This window comes from Schistocerca cancellata, chromosome 7, assembly GCF_023864275.1.
Source record: "Schistocerca cancellata isolate TAMUIC-IGC-003103 chromosome 7, iqSchCanc2.1, whole genome shotgun sequence".
Lineage (NCBI taxonomy): Eukaryota > Metazoa > Arthropoda > Insecta > Orthoptera > Acrididae > Schistocerca > Schistocerca cancellata.
The window spans coordinates 503,915,700-503,937,501 of NC_064632.1; the positions used below are offsets into that span (position 1 = coordinate 503,915,700).

General features: G+C 39.0%; 1 protein-coding gene and 1 long non-coding RNA gene across 2 annotated transcripts in view; one reads left to right on the plus strand and one right to left on the minus strand.

The window, feature by feature from the left end:
- Positions 1-2,581: 2,581 nt before the first annotated feature.
- On the minus strand, positions 2,582-19,794 carry LOC126092352 (uncharacterized). Its single transcript, XR_007521325.1, has 2 exons — positions 19,641-19,794; positions 2,582-3,360 (listed from the first exon to the last, which is right to left on the minus strand). It is a non-coding gene; the product is annotated as an uncharacterized LOC126092352 (long non-coding RNA).
- A 108-nt stretch (positions 19,795-19,902) lies between these two features.
- The window catches only part of LOC126092351 (gem-associated protein 8-like), a 53,581-nt gene continuing 51,681 nt past the window's right edge, over positions 19,903-21,802 (plus strand). The window contains exon 1 of the mRNA XM_049907891.1: positions 19,903-20,419. Within this exon, the coding sequence (XP_049763848.1) occupies positions 19,903-20,419 (517 nt within the window). The remainder of the gene's footprint in view (positions 20,420-21,802) is intronic.

Here is a 21,802-nt window from a genome sequence, read left to right on the forward strand (position 1 = left end):
CATACAATAGTGTTGTTATGTTCTGGACTTGACATATATGCCTGCATCATAATATTAAGTTGCTTCTTATGATTTCCTTTGCATTTCCAATGAAGAATATACTATCTAAAAATTTTCATCCTGCAATTCTTTTTCCATATCTTGACCACAAGTTCGTTAAGTTTTTGTATGTCCATCCTTTTGGCAGAAGATCTTTGGGACCGTTTACTATTGTGACAAAATAAAACACCTACAGCCATCCTTATAATTTTATTTTATTTTGTTGCAACCAGTTCCAGCACGTTAATGTGTTGTCTTCAGGCATGTATGCATAACACAGTAATGATAGCATTATCAACTTATGAATCAAGTCACATAGAAACAGATTAAAAGCAGAATGAGAAACAATGGCAAGACTCTACAAGTGAATTTACACCAAACATTTGATAGAACGAACAGATACATCTATTGTCACATATCTAAAATATGCCATCATGAATTTCCACTCAATACATTGTACAATTATACTATCTATTAAAAACCTCTTTAAATAACTATTCATGATTTTTATTCGCCAGCCAGACATCGTTACCTGCACAACCCTGAAATAACGAACTGTAAGACAAAATAAATGCAGAAGGTGATAAATGGAAGGAAACAATACCTCACAAACAAGTAAGGAGAAGGAACATGACCTATGTGTCATGTCAAAGTATAAAATGCTTAGTTGTACACCAATGAGGAGCATATGTTATGTCAATCTATAAAATGAATGTCGAAGATGTGTTGTAAAACCAAATGTAAGACCCACCTCAGAGCATAACATATGTAGAACATTCAGTGAAACTATTCATGATGAAAACATTCATGAATGAGTGCATCTATATATTATGTACTGCCATGAATCAATCACATACAGGGATACTAAGTAGCCCACAAGGATGCAGTGTATTATAAAGGATGACTCAAGGAAACTGTAAATCATGAACAGTTTTCTTGTGGGCATCTTTCATACGTTCTACATACCTTATGATCTGAGGTGGGTGTAACATTCGGTTTTATAACATGCTTTTGACATTCATTTTATAGATATGACATAGTGTATGCCCCTCATCTGTGTACAACGAAGCATTTTATGCTTTGACACAACACATGGGTCATGTTCCTTCTCCTTACTTGTTTGTGAGGTATTGTTTCCTTCCATTTATCACCTTCTACAGTTATTTAGTGTTACAGTAGGTTATTTCAGGGTTGTGCAGATAATATATGTCCAATTAGCCAATAAAAAACATGAAGAATTATTTAAAGAAGTTTTTAATAGATAGTATAATTGTGCAATGTATTGAATGGAAATTCATTATGGTATGTTATAGATATGTGACAATGTATGTATCTATTCGTTCTATCAAATGTTGTAAATTCACTTGCAGAGTCTTGCCACTGTTCCTCATCCTGTTTTTAATCTCGGACATCTCTCTCTCTCAAACCTCCCAATGCACACCCACACCCACACACGTGCACAGAGAGAGAGAGAGAGAGAGAGAGAGAGAGAGAGAGAGAGAGAGAGAGAGAGAGAGCGGGGGAGGGGGCAGAGGGCAGAGAGAGAGAGAGAGAGAGAGAGAGAGAGAGAGAGAGAGAGAGCGGGGGAGGGGGCAGAGGGCAGAGAGAGAGAGAGGGGGGAGTAGAGAGAGAGGGGGGAGTAGAGAGAGGAGGGGGAGAAGAGAGAGAGGGGGGAGTAGAGAGAGGGGGACGAGAGGGAGGGAGGGGTGGGAGAGTGAGAGGGGGAGAGAAGGGGGAGTCAGGGGAAAAGGGGGGACAGAGGAGGGGAGGCAGGAGGAGAGGGGAGGCAGGAGGAGAGGGGGGAGACAGGAGGAGAGGGGGGAGACAGGAGGAGAGGGGTGGAGTGGTGGGACAGGGGTAGAGGGCGGAAGGGGGAGAGGTGGGAAAGGAGAAAGGAGAGACGGGGAAAGGAGAGGGGGGGGGGGGGAGAGAGATGAGCTGGTCGGTACTTACCTTCAGACACTCAGTTGGGCTCATCGGTACTTACCCTTGAGAACTCTCAATGCATTCAAAACAAAAGTAAATAATGACAGCAAGCTTAGATTCTGGAACTACAAGTTCTTTCTTCATGGAGAAAACAGTTGGCAGAGGTTGGGTTGGGAGGGGGGAGTTCTCTCAGAACCTAAATGGAGATGGGCTATGCACACAGCATGTCAGCTGCTAAATATAATTAGTGGTTTCACAGTTCTCTGAGCCTGTAACATATATTTTTCAAGGGAAGACAGGAGGGCAGCTGAAGCAAGCTTTATTTTGTGTGTGTGTGTGTGGGGGGGGGGGGAGGGAAGGGAGGGGAGGAGATGGGATGCTGAGGCATACCTGGGCTTGAGCATGTGAGAGTGCATGTGTGGATGGGTGGGCATAAACGAGAGCACAAAAGGTTCGCGCTATACAGTAGGGATGAAGTCAATGGCAGGAATCCTGGGGGTAGAGATGGTAATTTGGGGATGTCGTATGGTTTGCCTCACTTTCTCTTTAGATATAGTTAATGATGTACTTAACAGGTAAAAACAAGGTAAACAAATTATTAATCATAATCTGTAAATAATGTTTACAAAGTGCTTTTATTACAAATATTGTTTAGTCAAGTACCTCAAGAAACAATTTTGTATTTAAATATATATAAAAGAAACCACTGTATAAAAGTAAACATACGTATTTCCATAACCTGAAATTAACAACTCAGAAAGCTTCTTATAGCAACAAAGAACATTATAATTATGACTGGCAAACACCTGAGGGAAGTTTCTTAGAACAACAGACAATAGCAAGAGTACATATTGGCAACAATATCCCTCACTGAATCACAGTTTTGACCTGAATTCTTCAATACGCCCTTTAGCTCTTCTTTGCACATCAAGAAGTCTCATTGCCAACCCCATGTTTCCTTGCAGTTTGATTTTTCCCTGGAAAAATGCTCGTTGTGCATCTAGTTTTCCTGTCATCAAGTCTGGGACATCCTCATCATTGATGGTAAAAATGAGATCTGGCTTAGTTTTACCAAAATATTCAATTTTTCCTTTTCCTGTTCTTGCATCAACAACCCAGTATCCTTCAGCACCACCAGGTCCATTCCTTACTTTGCAAGCGAAAACACCCCTAGCCTTTTCAATTAAATTGTCCGTGTCATCTTGCATGGCAAATTCCAATGCTTGGAATAAAATACCTGCTTTGAATTCCTCGGGTGGCACCCTTTTAGCATTGCAGGGATTAGAAACAATGTTATTCTTGCAAGAAGTATTCATTTCAAAGAGCTGTACTGCTATTTCTTGGAGCTAGAGTGTACAATGCCTTGTCAACTCTCCAACAACATGTACAGGCAACCTAAAAAAGAAAACGAAATCAGACACTGAATCACAACAAAATAATATTTCAAGCACTACAACAGCTTAATTGTCTAATGAATCATTCAGTTAAATGTGCATCTTAATATGTGCATCCTTCATTTCCTTCTATTATCTAAAAACTGACAGATCATCTAACTCAGATAGATCCTGTTAACTGTAAAATGTATATGTGACTTAAGTAAGATGTATATCTACCCTAACAGCATGCAGAAATGAAAACTAAATAATGCAGGAGACAAATTTGTTATAGATGGTAGCAGATCAAAATTCCCACATTCAGCAGATTTCAGAACGAAGGGTTCCTTTACACAGCAAAACAGAGAGGTGAGGCTTAGAGAAAATAACACGAATACCTTTTTATTTGCTAAATAACACATTAGACAAAAATGTCACTTCCATATGCAATACAAGCAAGGCACTTAGAAGTTCACTTTAACTGAATTTGGGGCAATGACAAAACTGCTAAATTAAGGCGATGGAAAGGCTGAATAGCGTCTACCTTCAGGAGGTTATAACAGCTAAACAGTATTTACCTTCATGAGGTGAAATTCTAAGTGCTGCTGGAAGACACAGTTAAAAGTAGAAAACTTTCAGGGGTAAAACTGATAATCACCCAATGGCAAGCAGAAAAATTATAACTAATACATTTGTCCCACTGGTGCTTCCACTGTTCAAACCATGTTCTGCAGTCACCTTTGGAAATGGCTGACAGCTCCTCCCTCATTTTTTTCTTGACTTCTTCAAAGCTATCAAATCGGTGTCCTTTTATGACTCTTTTCATGCATAGAAATGAGAAAAAGTTGCACAGAGCTAGGTCAGGTAAGCAAGGTGCATGGGGCAAAAGAACCATGCCATTTTTAGCCGAAGACTGTCTAACAGAGATTGCTGTGTATGCGGGTGTGTTTTTGTGATTGAAGATCCAGTCTCCGGTCTGTCACAAACTGGGTCTTAGTTGATGAAAACTGTTGCACAATCTTCTTAAAACTTCAAAATAAAAGGTTTGATTGACGGCCTGACCTGGGGGAACAAGCTCTAAATGAACTACACCCTTGGCATCAAAAAAGCAAATCAGCATTGTTTTGATGTTTGATTTGACTTTTTTGCTGGGGTGATTATGACATCTTCCATTGGCTTGACTGTTTTCGGGTTGTAACCATGGCACCATAATTCATCACCAGTAATGACCTTTCATGGGAAAATATTGATCACTTTCAAATTGTTGTTTCAAAGGATGGCATTTTCAACTCGACATGCCTTTTGATCGTCAGTTAGAAGCCAAAAAACAAACTTGGCAGCAACCATTTTCATTCTCAAATCTTCCATTAAAATTCACTGAACTGAGCTCCGAGATAACCTACTAATCTTCAATAGTCGATCAATTGTCTGTTGACAGTCTGTGAGCACAAGCTCTCGAAGTTTTTCAGTATTTTCACTGATTCAGGCAGTTGATAGACATCCACAATGTTTGTCATCAATTGACATGCCGCCGTTTTTAAATCAAGCAAACCACTCATACTCTACTTGAGATTTTTCCCATAGTGTAATCTTGGTTAGCTGCTTACAATATTTCAACAATTTCAGCAGAATTTTTACCAAGAAGAAAACAAAATTTCACAGCTGCATGTTGTTCATTTAAACTTGTCATCATAAAAAAATGATGCAAGAACAAAACAGCACCAGCAAAAACAATCACTGCAGATGAACAGAACAAGCTATGTTGACAACAGAGGTGGCACAAAACTGGCAATGAGCTGTACTATATGCGCCTAGCAGCATGTATAACACACACTAACTCCACCGAAAGCAATGTGTCTTTTTTTTTTAAATTATTTTTTATACCCCTCGTAGCATTAATGATCCACAACTGAGAGATAGGGCATGGCACATGTAAGAAGAAGTAGAAGAATAAAAAGAAGAAACTACACACACATGAGTACTCCATTGGGTAAGGTAATTAACAAATTGTCAGTACTGGTATTGCGACAAAACCAACTAGGCTTTAGGAAATTCATGAGTAAAGTGAGATATAAAGAATTTTTCAGAAAGAAGTATGGCTACTGGAGGGAAATAATACATTTTCCATGTCAACAATGTCATTTTTGCTGAATGTAGTGTTGCAGTTAGGATGATGTAAAAAGTATGCTCGAATCAACAAGATTACATTTAAGAAGACTGAGAAAGCAATGTGTACTTGATTTTTGATAGAAAGAAATGTGAATGGTGGCAATACTTTCAAGCTGACACGAACAGCACTTTACAGTCCTCCACTCATAGCCTGCTCCCCCCCCCTCCCCCCACCACTCCCCGCCCCAACTTCCTTCTTACCATTCCCAGCCAGATTGCTTCTCTCATTATGCGCATTTGCTCCAAGTCTGACCCTGGCAGCTAGAGATAGTGGTCATGTGTGTGTGTGAACAGCATTTATGTGAATGTGTGTAGGTGTATGCTATCTATTTTGGAATATGGCCTTCTGGCCAAAAGCTTACACTATGTGATCCAGATAACCCCAAAAACATACATTTTTCATATTAGGTGCATTGTACTACCAACTACTGCCAGGTACTCCATATCAGCGCCCTCAGTAATTATTAGATATCATGAGAGAGCAGAAGGGGCACTCTGTGGAACTCACAGACTTTGAACGTGGTCAGGTGATTAGGTGTGACTTGTGTCATATGTCTGTACGCGAGATTTCTGTGTCATTTGTGACATACATCTGTACGCGAGATTTCAACACTCCTAAACATCCATAGGTCCACTGTTTCCGATGTGATAGTGAAGTGGAAACGTGATGGGACATGTATGGCACAAAAGTGTACGGGCCGACCTCGTCTGTTGACTGACAGAGATCACGGACAGTTGAAGAGGGTCATAATGTCTAACAGGCAGACATCTATTCAGACCATCACACAATACCTGGTGAACGTCATCTGCCAGCATGTGTAGTGCCAACAGTAAAATTTGGAGGCGGTGGTGTTATGATGTGGTTGTGTTTTTCATGGAGGGGGCTTGTTGTTTTGCATGGTACTATCACAGCACAGGCCTACATTGATGTTTGAAGCACTTCTTTGCTTCCCACTGTTGTAGAGCAATTCCAGGATGGCAACTGCGTCCTTCAATGCGATTGAGCACCTGTTCATAATGCACGGCCTGTGGCAGAGGGGTTACACGACAATCACATCCCTGTAATGGACTGGCCTGCACAGAGTCCTGACCTGAAGCCTACAGAACACCTTTGGTGTGTTTTGGAATGCCGACTTCGTGCCAGGCCTCACCGACCGACATCATTACCTCTCCTCAGTGCAGCACTCTGTGAAGAATGGGCTGCCATTCCCCAAGAAACCTTCCAGCACCTGATTGAACATATGCCTGTGAGAGTGGAAGCTGTCATCAAGGCTAAGGGTGGGCCAACACCATACTGAATTTCAGCATTACTGATGCAGGGCGCCACAAACTTTTAAGTCATTTTCAGCCACGTGTTCGGATACTTTTGATCACATAGTGTATGTGTTTAGGTGTCTTACTGTTGTGCCTGTCTGCAACTCAAATTCACCATTACCATATTTTATGAACTGCAAGGAGCACTTTTTACTTTGACAAATTGCCTCCAAAATTCAGGTGCATCTTATACTCAAAATTAATATGAAAATGTCCAGTATTTGATTTAAAATTCCGGCAAGTCCTAAAATGGCCATATATTTGATGCTGCAGGAAACCTATTCCTATCTGGCAACATTGGATTCAACTGGCAGCAGCAGTGCACCAATGCAACGAACATGAGTTGTGAGGATTCGCAAGTTTGCTAACACTGTCTCCCTCCCGCACCACCATCACAAACGCAGAACACTGTCTAGCCTATGATGTGTCATTGCAGTCTATGGTGCCAGGGAACTGTTATTGAAAGTGACTTGTGTTATTGGTTAGAGTAAATTATCATTGTTAGTAACTTGTTTTGTAATTGAAAAAATGAAAGGTATTTACGAGGGCTATCCACAAAGTACATTACGTTTTGCAATTAAAAATAAATAAAGTATTGGAATTTTTTTTTATTATATACAGATGAAAGCCACACTTAAATACTACTTTTCTACATAGACGCCATTTAAATTAAGGCACTTATCGTAGCGATGGACGAGCTTGGAAATTCCTTCATCGTAAAATTCGGCCGCCTGCCACAGCAATGCCTCTGCGACGTTCATGGCGTCGTCGTTGGGGCTCAGTGTACTTGTGTATCGCAGTTTGAAGGCGATTGATATTGACTTGGCTGGGCAGTTTAATAAACAGCAATTGATTGGAGGTCCAAATGTATTTCGTGGACCCCATCTGAACGTGGTTACCTCTTCTTGAAGCTGTGCGTCGTCATCAAAACGCTGCATAGCCAACCACTTCTTCATTGCTGGGAATAAGTGGAAGTCGCTCGGTGCCAGGTCGGGACTGTATGGCAGATGCCTAAACAACTCCCACTTAAAAGATTCGAGAACTTCACGAGTGTCATTTGCTGTGTGGGTCCGGGCGTTGTCATGAATCAGCAAGATCTTTGAGCCCAACTTTCCCCTGTGCTTGTTTTGTATTGCTCTTCTGAGGTTGTGCAGAGTCTGGCAATACCTTTGGGAGTTTATTGTAGTGCCTCTTTCCAGGAAATCCACAAAAATCACACCTTTTCTGTCCCAAAAGAGGTAACCACATGGTTGAAGGCGCAGGCGGCCGAATTTTATGACAACGGAATTTCCAAGCTCGTCCATCGCTACGATAAGTGCCTTAATATAAATGGCAACTATGTAGAGTAGTAGTATTTAAGTGTGGCTTTCATCTGTATATAATAAAAAAAATTTCCAATACTTTATTTATTTTTAATTCCAAAACGTAATGTACTTTGTGGATAGCCCTCGTATATGATCCAGGCTATAAATTGAAAGTATTAGCATATGCAAAAGAATATGGAAACAGAGCAGCCAAGTGGCATTTCCGCCCTCCACCAACAGAAAAAAATAGAGGACTGAATGCATACTGACCAAAACTAGACGATAACATACTGAAATAGGTTCAAGGATGCCATTAAAATGGGATTTGAATTAATACAAAAGTGATTCAAATACACATTTTTAAGCTAGCACTGCACTGTGACTTAACAGACTTTAAGGGTAGAGTTGGTTAGTGCCACAAGTTTATGAAGCATCATAGACCTAGCATGTGAAACAGAACCAAAGTATATCAGAAAATGCCACAAGAGTATGAAAAGACAATATTATCTTTCCATCACTTTGCTATTCAACCTTGAAAGAAAACCAGCCTGTAACTAAGCAATATAGCAAATATGGACAAACTCCACTGACATTTGATGTGCTGAGTAACAGAACTGTTGCCATGAAAGATGGTAAAACTATAACTTTAAAAAAAATTGGACACAAAAAAAGCACTACTGTTGTCCTTTCATGTTGTGCTGACGGTACTAAATCCAGTTATCATTTTCAAGTGCAAAATAATGTCAAAACCTTCTGAAATACTGCCAGGTAACTCACAATTATTGGATGTACGAGGGTGGTAGGAAATTGTCGATTAACAAAGAGTGGGAGAGAAGGAAAGATGCTTTATTGAAGAAGAGTTCTCTTCTTGTGCTAGATCAGTTTAGTAATCATTTGAAAAATTCTGTGAAAGAGAAATTGAGACACCGAAATACAGAGCTAGCTGTTATTCTGGGAGGACTTATTTCACAACTGCAACCTCTTGATGTCTTGATAAATAAACCATTTAAAGTGTACATGAGGGAGGAATGGCACAAATGGATGATAGATGAAATCCAACATGATTTCACACTGAAGGGAGCTTCAAAGCGACCTACAATCAAATGAATGTGTCAGTGGATAAAACAGTTGTGGTCTAGAGTAAGAGAAGACATCATTACTAAATCCTTCAAGAAGTATGGCATTAACAACGCTCTCATTGACAGTAAAGACTGGCTTATATATGAAGAGGACAATGATGATGACAAAGAGGATGAATAAGAAGAAAGCTCAAATAATGATTTTCAGGAACTTTAAAGGTCAGTTCAGTTTTATAAATTAAGAATTGTTTTGCCTCACTTTGCAGTCTAATAATAAAAACGTTATTTTTTTAACTGCTTGAAGCATAAGGTGCTTATATAGTGAACAGCAATCAGCCATTTTCATACAGTGTAAGATTTGTGGTTTAGCATTAAAACTGGACAATCAATTGAATGGTTTCAAATAACGCTAAAAAAAATAAGGGAGACAACCTGTATTTACCAATCAGTTAAGCACATAAAAAATTGATAATTACTGCACAAACAATACTGTCTGAAGAAGAAGAAGAAAGCTCATATTTTCACCTGTCACAATAGAAGTGTCATACAGGCAATTCTCAGATTTTCATGACGACAGCCATGAAAACTGATTTGACGAAGGATCTGGAGCTGTTGTATAGTTTCAAAGGTCAGTATCTCAATGCTAATTTGGACTTGTTTATAGGGAAAAGACTCCACTGCAGAAGTCATGGAGAGTAATAAAATGGATTGAAAAACAGGAACGAAGTTTTGGATTTACATTGTTTTAACAGTTAAAAGCGCAATAAAAGATTCTGAGGCACCTGAAAGTAACACAAAGTCTAGAGATCTGAAGATAGAAACAGTGATGGTAGCTCCATTCCAAAGTACACTCAATATTACTTCAAAACACTGCAAAGACTGCAAGCTAATGCAAGTTTATATCCACTAATATTCCACTGAACTCACATCTAAATACTGAGTGGGGTGATGCAGTTGTTAGCACACTGGACTCGCATTCAGGAGGATGAAGGTTCAATCCCGTGTCCGGTCATCCTGATTTAGGTTTTCCGTGATTTCCCTAAATTGCTCCAGGCAAATGCCAGGATGGTTCCTCTGATAAGGGCGCGGCCTACTTCCTTCCCTAATCTGATGAGACCGATGACCTCGCTGTTTGGTCTCCTCCCCCTAACAACCCAAACCAACCCTCACATCTAAATATACATTTACATCCATTTCGTCAAGAGTGTAGTGAAAGGTACTTGCCACTTTACAGTGTATTTGGGCTTCTTCCTATTCCATTCACATATGAAACTTGGGAAGAAAGACTGCTTCACCATTTCTGCGTGTGATGTAATAAGTCTGATCTTGTCTTCTAGTCCTTACTGGAACAATTGTAGGAGTCAAAGTATATTCCTAGATTCCTCACTTAATACCATTTCTTAAGACTTTCTAATTATATTTTTATTGTATGTGACATCTATTCTCTAACATCTGCCAACTGTCATATTTCAGCATTTGTGACACTCTCTTATGGGTCAAAACCTATGACCACTCATACTATCATTTTTGGTACATATTCAGCTTTCTCTGGTATGTCTCATAAATATAATCAATATTTGGTAAAAGTGCACTTGTGCACTTAGAGTGTCTGTGGCTGTTGCACTGCATGCTAATGTTGGTAGCAACTTCTATGAAGAATGGTAAGAACTGAATAGAACAAATAGTGGGTTGGTTGTTCATAGTCAATCAAAATGCTTGTTAATAATTTCCTAAGGTTTGTAAATAAAGATGGCTGGCATTTTGTTCTACTGGGTCAGAACTTAATCACTTCACAGAATTTTCAGCAAAATTTGAAATAAGATATACAAGTAGGTTATTGCAATGATGAATGTACATTACAAATTAATCTATAAATGCAATCATATTCTCGTGTTGAGATTCACTGGTTTCACCAAGTCACAACCAAAATATACCAACCCAAACTCAGCCTTGGGCTTTGCTGAAAGTCTGCAGATCCAGGTATTTTTTCCAATTTCCTTTCATTAGTTTGCGCCAATTCACTACCAATTTGTCATATTTTACGCTAATCCAGGACTTGGGCTACAATATAGGTCATTATATCAGTACATATAGTTTTCTAACCACTCTCCATATTGAAAATAAATTTAATCAGCTACAAAGTCATTACAATCAGCAACTCTCATTGGCTACCAAAATGAACTGCTAACATCATAATGTGTGCGCACTTCTGCTTATTGGTGAGTCATCTGCTTTACTCAAAAAGCATTAACAACTCATACAGATACCTAGATGATTGTGGGAATTTGATGTAGAATGGTCATATGGGCTCAGTCATAGGTAAAATAGGAGGCAGACTTTATGTTATTTGGAGGATACTGGGAAAATCCCCCCCCCATGAACCCTGGACCTTGCCGATGATGGTGAGGCTTGCGTGCCTCAGCAATACAGATAGCCATACTGTAGGGGCAACCACAATGAAGGGGTATCTGTAGAGAGGCCAGACAAACATGTGGTTCCTGAAGAGCAGCAGCAGCCTTTTCAGTAGTTGCAGGGCAACAGTCTGGACGATTGTGTGATCTGGCCTTGTAACATCAACCAAAATGGCCTTGCAGTGATGGTATTCTGAACGACTAAAAGCAAGGGGAAACTACAGCCGTAATTTTGCCTGAGGGCATGCAGCTTTACTGTATGGTTCAATTACGATGCTGTCCTCTTGGGTAAAATATTCCGGAGGTAAAATAGTCCCCCATTCAGAACTATGGGTGGGAACTATCAGTGGGGCGTCATTATCAGAAAAAAAAAGGCGTTCTACGTATCAGAGCGTGGAACGTCAGATCCCTTAATCGGGCAGGAAGGTTACAAAATTTAAAAAGGGAAATGGATAAGTTAAAGTAAGATATAGAGGGAATTACTGAAGTTCGATTGCAGGAGGAACTAGACTTCTGCTCAGGTGAATACAGGGTTATAAATACAAAATCAAATAGGGGTAATGCAGGTGTAGGTTTAATAATGAATAAATAAAAAGGAGTGTGGGTAAGCTACTACACACAGCACAGTGAACGCATTACTGTAGCTAAGATAGACATGAACCCCACGCCTACCACACTAGTACAAGTTTATGTGCCAACTAGCTCCGCAGATGATGAAGAGATTGATGAAATGTATGATCAGATAAAAGAAATTTTCAGATAGTGAAGGGAGAAGAAAATTTACTTGTCATGGGTGACTGGAATTCAATACTAGGAAAGGGAAGATAAGGAAAAGTAGTAGGTGAATATGGAATGGGGGTTAGGAATGAAAGAGGAAGCCGCCTGGTAGAATTCTGCAGAGAGCATAAGTTAATCAAAACTAACACTTGGTTCAAGAACCATGAAAGAAGGTTGTATACATGGATGAGGCCTGGAGATACTATAAGGTTTCAGATAGATTATATAATGATAAGACAGAGATTTAGGAACCAGGTTTTTAATTGTAAGACATTTCCAGGGGCAGATGAGAACTTTGACCACAATTTATTGGTTATGAACTGTAGACTAAAACTGAAGAAAGTGTAAAAAGGTGGGATTTTAAGGAGATGGGACCTGGATAAACTGAAGGAACCAGAGGTTATAGAGTGTTTCAGGAAAAGCATTAGGGAATGATTCACAAGAGCGAGTGAAAGAAATACAGTAGAAGAAGAATGAGTAGCTTTGAGAGATGAAATAATGAAGGCAGCAGAGGATCAAGTACGTAAAAAGATGAGGGCTAGTAGAAATCCTTGGATAACAGAAGAAATACTGAATTTAATTGATGGAAGGAGAAAATATAAAAATGCAGTACGTGAAGCATGCAAAAAGGAATACAAACATCTCAAAAATGAGATTGACAGGAAGTGCAAAACAACTAAGCGGGGATGTCTAGAGGTCAAATTAAGGAAGTAGAGGCATATATCACTAGGGGTAAGATAGATACTGCCTACAGGAAAATTAAAGAGACCTTTGGAGAAAAAAGGACCACTTGTACGAATATCAAGAGCTCAGACAGAAAACCAGTACTAAGTAAAGGGAAAGCAGAAAGGTGGAAGGAGTATATAGAGGGTCTATACAAGGGTGATGTACTCGAGGACAATATTATGGAAATGGATGAGGATGTAGATGAAGATGAAATGGGAGATATGATACTGCGTGAAGAGTTTGACAGAGCACTGAAAGACCTAAGTTGAAAAAAGCACTGGGAGTAGACAACATTCCATTAGAACTACTGATAGCCTTGGGACAGCCAGCCCTGACAAAACTCTACCAACTGGAAAGCAAGATGTATGAGACAGGCAAAATTCCCTCAGACTTCAAGAAGAATATAATAATTCCAATCCCAAAAAAAGCAGGTGTTGACAGATGTGAAAATTACTGAACTATGAGTTTAATTAGTCACGGCTGCAAAATACTAACAAAAATTCTTTACAGATGAATGGAAAAACTAGTAGAAGCCGACCTCGGGGAAGATCAGTTTGGATTCCGTAGAAATACTGGAACACGTGAAGCAATACTGACCCTACGACTTATCTTAGAAGATATTTTAAGGAAAGGCAAACCTATGTTTCTAGCATTTGTAGACTTAGAGAAAGCTTTTGACAATGTTGACTGGTATACTCTCCTTCAAATTCTGAATATGGCAGGGGTCAAATACAGGGAGCCAAAGACTTTTTACAATTTGTACAGACACCAGGTGGCAGTTATAAGAGTCAAGGGGCATGAAAGGGAAGCAGTGGTTGGGAAGGTAGTGAGACAGGGTTGTAGCCTATCCCCAATGTTATTCAATCTGTATGTTGAGCAAGAAATAAAGGAAACAAAAGAAAAATTTGGGGTATGAATTAAAATCCATGGAGAAGAAATAAAAACTCTGAGGTTTGCCGATGACATTGTAATTCTGTCAGAGACAGCAAACGACCTGGAAGAGTAGTTGAACGGAATGGACAGTGTCTCGAAAAGAGGAAATAGACGAACATCAACAAAAGCAAAATGAGGATAATGGAATGTAGTCGAATTAAATTAGGTGATGCTAAGGAAATTAGATTAGGAAAAGAGGCAGTAGAGGAGTTTTGCTATTTGGGGAGCAAAATAACTGATGATGGTCCAAGAAGGGAGGATATAAAATGTAGACTGGCAATGGCAAGGAAAGCATTTCCGAAGAAGAGTAATTTGTTAACATTGGGAATAGAAGCATTCAAAATGTGGTGCTACAGAAGAATGCTGAAGATTAGATGGGTAGATCATGTAACTAATGAGGAGGTACTGAATAGAATTGGGGAGAAGAGAAATTTGTGGGACAACTTGCTAGAAGAATGTAGAGGGAGACCAAGAGATAAATACACTAAGCAGATTCAGAAGGATATAGGTTGCAATTGGTACTGAGATATGACGAAGCTTGAACATATTAGAGCAGCATTGAGAGCTGCATCAAACCATTATCTGGACTGATGACCACAACCACAACAACAACAACAACAACAACAACTGGGAGAATGCAGCTAGTTAACAAAGTATATGCTTACAACACGCTTGTGTGATACTTTCTAGAATACTGGGCTAAAGTGCTCTTACACTGTCTGCGGCTCTTGCTTTGTGTGCTGATGTTAGCAATTTGTTGAAGTTGGTCACAGCCAATTGAGTGGCAGCTTATGGTAGCCAAAGAGAGTTGATGAAGATATTTATTTATTTATTATGTGGAAGTTACAAACAGATTATATTTGCTTTGAATAGCCTGTCTGGAGTTGGCAACTACATGATGAATGATGGGAGGTGGCTGACTGAATTTGTACTCGATATGGAGAATGGGAAGAAAACCTGATGTGGTGCCAGTGACCTGTAATGAAGCTTGAGGCTGTGGTTAGGTTGCGAGTTGGCAAAGCCAACAAATTTCAGCACAAAACTGTGACAATCTGTCATGTTCATTCCACAGTTACCAACTGCAGCACCCAGTGGAAGACAAAGATACACTGTACGCATTTTTTAGACCTTTTAGTTGTTATTTTTATGGTCAATTTCTGTGGTTTGAAAACCGTGTGCTGTTCTGTGACTTCGATATCCAGAAAAGGGTCCCATAGCTAAGAATTTAGTGCATATAGGAACAGTATGACAGAACCCCAAGAGTACAGCACTATGAGTATAAAATGCTGATTTAATTATGTTTGCAGTATATTCATTTGTTTATTTTGTTATTTTGTGTTAGCAGACAATACATACTCATCACTAAGAACTTCTCGTTTTTACACAATATACAGATTTATCATCTATAATTAATGTGACAGAATTCTTTGACCATTTTCTCCACTTCCTCAAATGTGATCCTATTTCCATCATCATTCCTATCCCATTCTACCTCGAAATCTGAAACATTACTGATCGTATTTTCACCTACATTGAGCAACTCTTCAAAATATTCCCTCCATCTGCCCAAGGCATCCACAGGATTCATCAGCAGTTTTCCTGACCTGTCCAAAATATGTCAGGAAAACTGCTGATGAATCCTGTGGATGCCTTGGGCAGATGGAGGGAATATTTTGAAGAGTTGCTCAATGTAGGTGAAAATACGATCAGTAATGTTTCAGATTTCGAGGTAGAATGGGATAGGAATGATGATGGAAATAGGATCACATTTGAGGAAGTGGAGAAAATGGTCAATAGATTGCAGTGCAATAAAGCAGCTGGGGTGGATGAAATTAAGTCGGAACTCATTAAATACAGTGGACTGTCACGTCTTAAATGGCTACACAGGATAATTGAAATGGCCTGGGAGTCGGGACAGGTTCCATCAGACTGGACAAAAGCAGTAATCACACCAATCTTTAAACATGGAAACAGAAAAAACTGTAACAACTACAGAGGTATCTCTTTAATCAGCGTTGTGGGTAAAATCTTCTCAGGTATTGTTGAAAGGAAAGTGTGAGTATTAGTTGAGGACCAATTGGATGAAAATCAGTGTGGGTTTAGGCCTCTTAGAGGTTGTCAGGACCAGATCTTTAGCTTACGGCAAATAATGGAGAAGTGTTATGAGTGGAACAGGGAATTGTATCTATGCTTTATAGATCTAGAAAAGGCATATGACCGGGTTCCTAGGAGGAAGTTATTGTCTGTTCTATGAGATTATGGAATAGGAGGCAAACTTTTGCAAGCAATTAAAGGTCTTTACATGGACAGTCAGGCAGCAGTTATAGTTGACGGTAAATTGAGTTCATGGTTCAGAGTAGTTTCAGGGGTAAGACAAGCCTGCAACCTGTCTCCACTGTTGTTATTATTTATGCATCATATGTTGAAAACAATAGACTGGCTGGGTGAGATTAAGATATGTGAACACAAAATAAGCAGTCTTGCATATGCGGATGACTTAGTTGTGATGGCAGATTCGATTGAAAGTTTGCAAAGTAATATTTCAGAGCTAGATCAGAAATGTAATGACTATGGTATGAAGATTAGCATCTCCAAAACGAAAGTAATGTCAGTGGGAAAGAAATATAAACAGATTGTGTGCCAAATAGGAGGAACAAAGTTAGAACAGGCGGACGGTTTCAAGTACTTAGGATGCATATTCTCACAGGATGGCAACATAGTGAAAGAACTGGAAGCGAGGTGTAGCAAAGCTAATGCAGTGAGTGCTCAGCTACGATCTACTCTCTTCTGCAAGAAGGAAGTCAGTAACAAGACTAAGTTATCTGTGCACCGTTCAAATCTTTCGATCAACTTTGTTGTATGGGAGCGAAAGCTGGGTGGATTCAGGTTACCTTATCAACAAGGTTGAGCTTACGGATATGATTGCAGGTACTAGTAGATGGGAACAATGGCAGGAGGGTGTCCACAATGAGGAAATCAAAGAAAAACTGGGAATGAACTCTATAGATGTAGCAGTCAGGGCGAACAGGCTTAGATGGTGGGGTCATGTTACACGCATGGGAGAAGCAAGGTTACCCAAGAGACTCATGGGTTCGGCAGTAGAGGGTAGGAGGAGTCGGGGCAGACCAAGGAGAAGGTACCTGGATTCGGTTAAGAATGATTTTGAAGTAATAGGTTTAACATCAGAAGAGGCACCAATGTTAGCACTGAATAGGGGATCATGGAGGAATTTTATAAGGGGGCTATGCTCCAGACTGAACGCTGAAAGCCATAATCAGTCTTAAATGATGATGAAGAATTCTTTTCCCTTTTTATGTTTAACTGTATGCTATTTGCTTTCTTTATGTTCGATGTTAGTTTATCACAAGCTGTCCAATTGTAAACCTGCTTCAGGATTTAATTTGCTTTCTCAAATAGGAATTTTGGTCTTTTATAAGTGACTATGATGTTGCTATCATTAACAAGAGAGTTTTTCTCATGTCACTAACATGTATGAAGAACAGAAATGGACCCAATATACTACCCTGAGAAAAACGTACATTTGTATATTTCTTGTCTGACTGCTGTTTTACTTAAAAATTATCATCAGCACAAGTGTGAACACTCTTTACAGTTTGCACACTATTTTTCAGGTGAGACAAGATCCTCACTTTTACTATATCTAGTGCTTCTGGTGCATTTAGCAGTATTTTATGGTCAGTGTCAAAAGCCTTGGGCAAGTCTAAGAATATGTCTGTGACACAGCTTGCATTGTCAAGAACTGTGTAATTTTTCCGCCTATCTATGTAGTTCTCAATTTGTTCGAGCAATCAATCATTCATGATAGGAAACACAGTCATAGCTCAGTCACTAAAAATGATTCTGAAATTTTACTTGTTAGAATGAAATCAGGCGATGATTCGTCTTCTCTGCAGGCTCGTGCTTTGTGGCAGTCTGCTAATTTGTACAAATAAAATGCCTCATAATTTTGGGAGCGTTGTATAATCAGTCGGGAAACGTCAGATCAAGCGGATATTTGGCTTTGATGAAGTTTAACCTTCCGAAGAAGTAATGGAGCTCTTGGATTATTAAATACAGGTTCGTATCCAGTCCTTCAGAAGTTCCCTTCTGATTAACAACTACGCAATATATCGATGAATATCTTTAATTCTCAAATGTCAAATACATACCTTTTGTATGAAGGAGCAATACAGATTACAATTCTTCCAATCAAGCTCAGGCTAATCGGCACGAAGACAATCTCGGAAGCTTTTTTTTTTCTAACAACCACCAGAGAGAGTACTACAAAGAATAATTATGCACTCATGGCGTAGCTATTGTATGAAACTATTTTGCGCATGGATTTTGCGAGTATGAAGATAGAAAATTAGTAAACATCATTCAAGGGTAGAATTGTATCAGAATAATTAATCGAATATAAAGAGATATTACAACTGTCAAGTATCACAATTGTGATGGCCATATTATAGTTCTCCTACACTGGAAACCAAACAGTGCTTTGTTCAGAAGGTTGTATTTATTTTGGTTAGGCCTACTTCCATACTACTTTGCTTTTACTTTCTGCATTTTCATAATGTTAAGCATTGAGATATTTAAGAGTTTGGGAGGACACTCTAACACAATTATCTGTCAATTTTCCTTTGCTGCAAAAGTGGCTAGTATTGTAAATGTTGCTTCAAAAATCAATTTAAACAACCCACAGAATTTAGCGAACTTAACACCTACATTGTTCTCCACATACACTGCATCCCAGGTTTGATTTGCCAATGTCCTAGAAAAAGTATGTTACACTCAGGTAAGATCTTTCTGTAGGCATGCAGTTTCATGGGTTTTATCAAGTGTGTCTTTCATGTTATTATCTGACAGTAATGATCAGAGGGATCAATAATTTACCCTGTCCAAGACTGATGGTGAACTCTGATGTCTGAACTTCACCATTTGTGCTCTACCAAAAATGCTTATAATACTTACAAGGTTATTATTAATTTCATCAAGCATATGTTTATACTGACATCTCCACATATTAAATGTTAATTTTGGGGGCTGAGACTCCATATTACAATTAGATGAGCAGTACATGCATAGAATAGTTAACTTTTATGGATGTCTAGCCATGTTAAATCAAAGGCTACCAGTTCGAATTTTGTACTTACACTCATTGTGACCAGATATTCTCTAGCTTTAAAATGTGTCCCATTTAGGATATAAACATATGTTCCAGCACCTTTTACGGTAGTTCCACAGTAGCAAATTGCATGTTCATGTGACGATAGCACTATAAGCTGTATTGCGCTAACATATTCGTGCCACCAAGGCTCTTATTTTCCGCCTTTGACATTAAACTCTTTTGGGACATAACTTCGTGTCAAACATCTGCTGACACGCTACGCTCAAAAGAAACATTGGAGAGCCCTATAACTTACGAATTATGGGGAAAATATTACAGATGGTAGAAACCTTCCAAGTGGTGACGGAACTGTCTTGTTCCAGCAACATTTAGTAGGAAGAATTTATTGAAGGAACACAAATTCGAACATATTTTCCCTTATTTGATATACAGGAAAGTACAAATAATTACGCATAACTTACTCTTATTTCTTGAAGAACCTGTGCACTACTAATGAAATGCAAGTCATGCAACACGCTTTTCTTCTTTTTCTCCAATTACTGATCCATCATAGTAGTTGTTTACCCACGAATAAAAACAAATCAGCGTCAGTTTTGACGTTACATTGCAGGTCTTGACGTTGAACGATGAACGAACATAGCGACCTGTAGTCGAGCGCGCGAAAATATCGATATATTGTATTGAAAAATCGCTAAGAAACCTGGCTGACAACAATCCGAAGAAATGTCAGGAGCAGAAATAGTAGTCCGTGTTGTGGGGAAGACAAAACAGAAATGCAAGTCAAGAAAACAGAAAAGAAAGTTGAAGAAACGCAGAATGGACATTAAAAGGAGATACAATGCAAGCAGATTACTACAAACCGGTCAATACTGCGAAAATGATTGGTTTTGGCAGAGCTATCAGAGAGCGGTTGAATGGCAGGGGAAACATTATATAGCTTATTGGAGGGCAAAATGTATAGCTTTGCAGGCAGAAAATAGAGCTCTTAAGGACTGCATAACGAAAATATCTTCTTCCAATAAAAATAATGTGCAGTTGACTAGCTGTAGCTCGGACAAAGACAAAGTGACGCAGAAAGATGTGAAAAGGAAGCCTAAGGCGAAGCCAACAGTTCCCGTTGCTGTCAATTCTGAAAATAAATGCACAGCAGAAGAAACGGAGGATTATAAATTCGAGTTTCAGCTAACTGAAGAGATGCTTGACTTTTTTGAACACAGTATGAAGCACAGAATGGAGAGAGGTGAGTCTTAATCATATGCTACATTAGCGTCACGCACTGCATTAAATTCATCTCCCCCTTTACCGTGTTTCACTGCTTTAAGAAGACTGGTTTACCATATTTACACGAGTTGCCCAACCCATAAATGACTTTTCGTGATACGTCTGAAAGTTAGTATAGGTCTAGCCAATGCAGTGCAATTCATTTCCCCTAGAGATGTATGTATTTCTCTTTCATATTTATGGTAAACTTACTCTTTTAACATCATTGTGGTATTTGTTATACGAACACAAGGGAAAAGATGATGTTATTTTTACATGACATAAATCTATTATTATTCCTTGTGACAGTTTGTGTTTTACCACCCAAATGTTTCTGTGTTAGTTTCTCATATCTGCAAAAACGGTTGAAAGAGGGAACAGTAATCTCAGAGTGATTGCCTGACCAGTCAAGAATTGATGAAATATGAAAGTGATGTAATAGCATACTGTTGGATTATATATTTGCACAGTTGACAGAGAAGCACAATTTAGGAACATATATTTTATTATATTTGATGTGTTGTACAAAGACATACTATAAGGTATATAGCACAGAACATCTGGCATAGATACCGAAGAATACATATAACAGGCAAAGAGATCTGCACACATAAACCCACTGCCAACATAAGAAATATTTTGTTCACAAAATTCCAACACCTGCCCTTTAATAAATATTTTTATGTGCTAATCTTGAGCACTACACCATCTCAAAGCACTATGCACAGAATGTTATGTTGTTAAGCCATACAGTTTTAACTGTTTGTGGAGTTTATCTGTACTGAGAGGCTTGGTCAATAAACCAGAAAACATTTCCTCTTTTTTAGGAGGTACTTTATAAAATGCTGCCTAATATCAATGTGCTTGGATTGCTCACTTGCTCTTTGGTTGTGAGCTAAATTGATTGTGCCCATGTTGGCACAAAACATGTTGGTTGGTTCCATAATTGTGTGTCGCTCGATTTCAGCTATAAGAGTAATTAACCATAGTGCTTCTTGTATGGTGAAAGACAATGCCATTTATTCAGCCTCAAGAGAAATCAAAGCCACTGTTCTTTGTTTCTTGCAAGACCAAGATATTAATCCTCCCATCAACATGAAAGAGTTACCTGACATGGAGAGTCTGTTATGCATTTAATTTCCCCAGTCTGCATCATTTTAACATTCCAGAATCTAGTTTATTGCCTTACAGGATCTTAATTTGTAATCAGCAATTCCTTTTAAATACCTAAATATTTTTCAACTGCAACCCAGTGCCTCATTCTAAGGTCTGTGCAAAATTTACTCACAGTATCAGTGGCAAAGGCAATATCTGTCCAGGAAGCTTGAACCAAATATAAAAAGACTTCCTACTAACTCTAAAT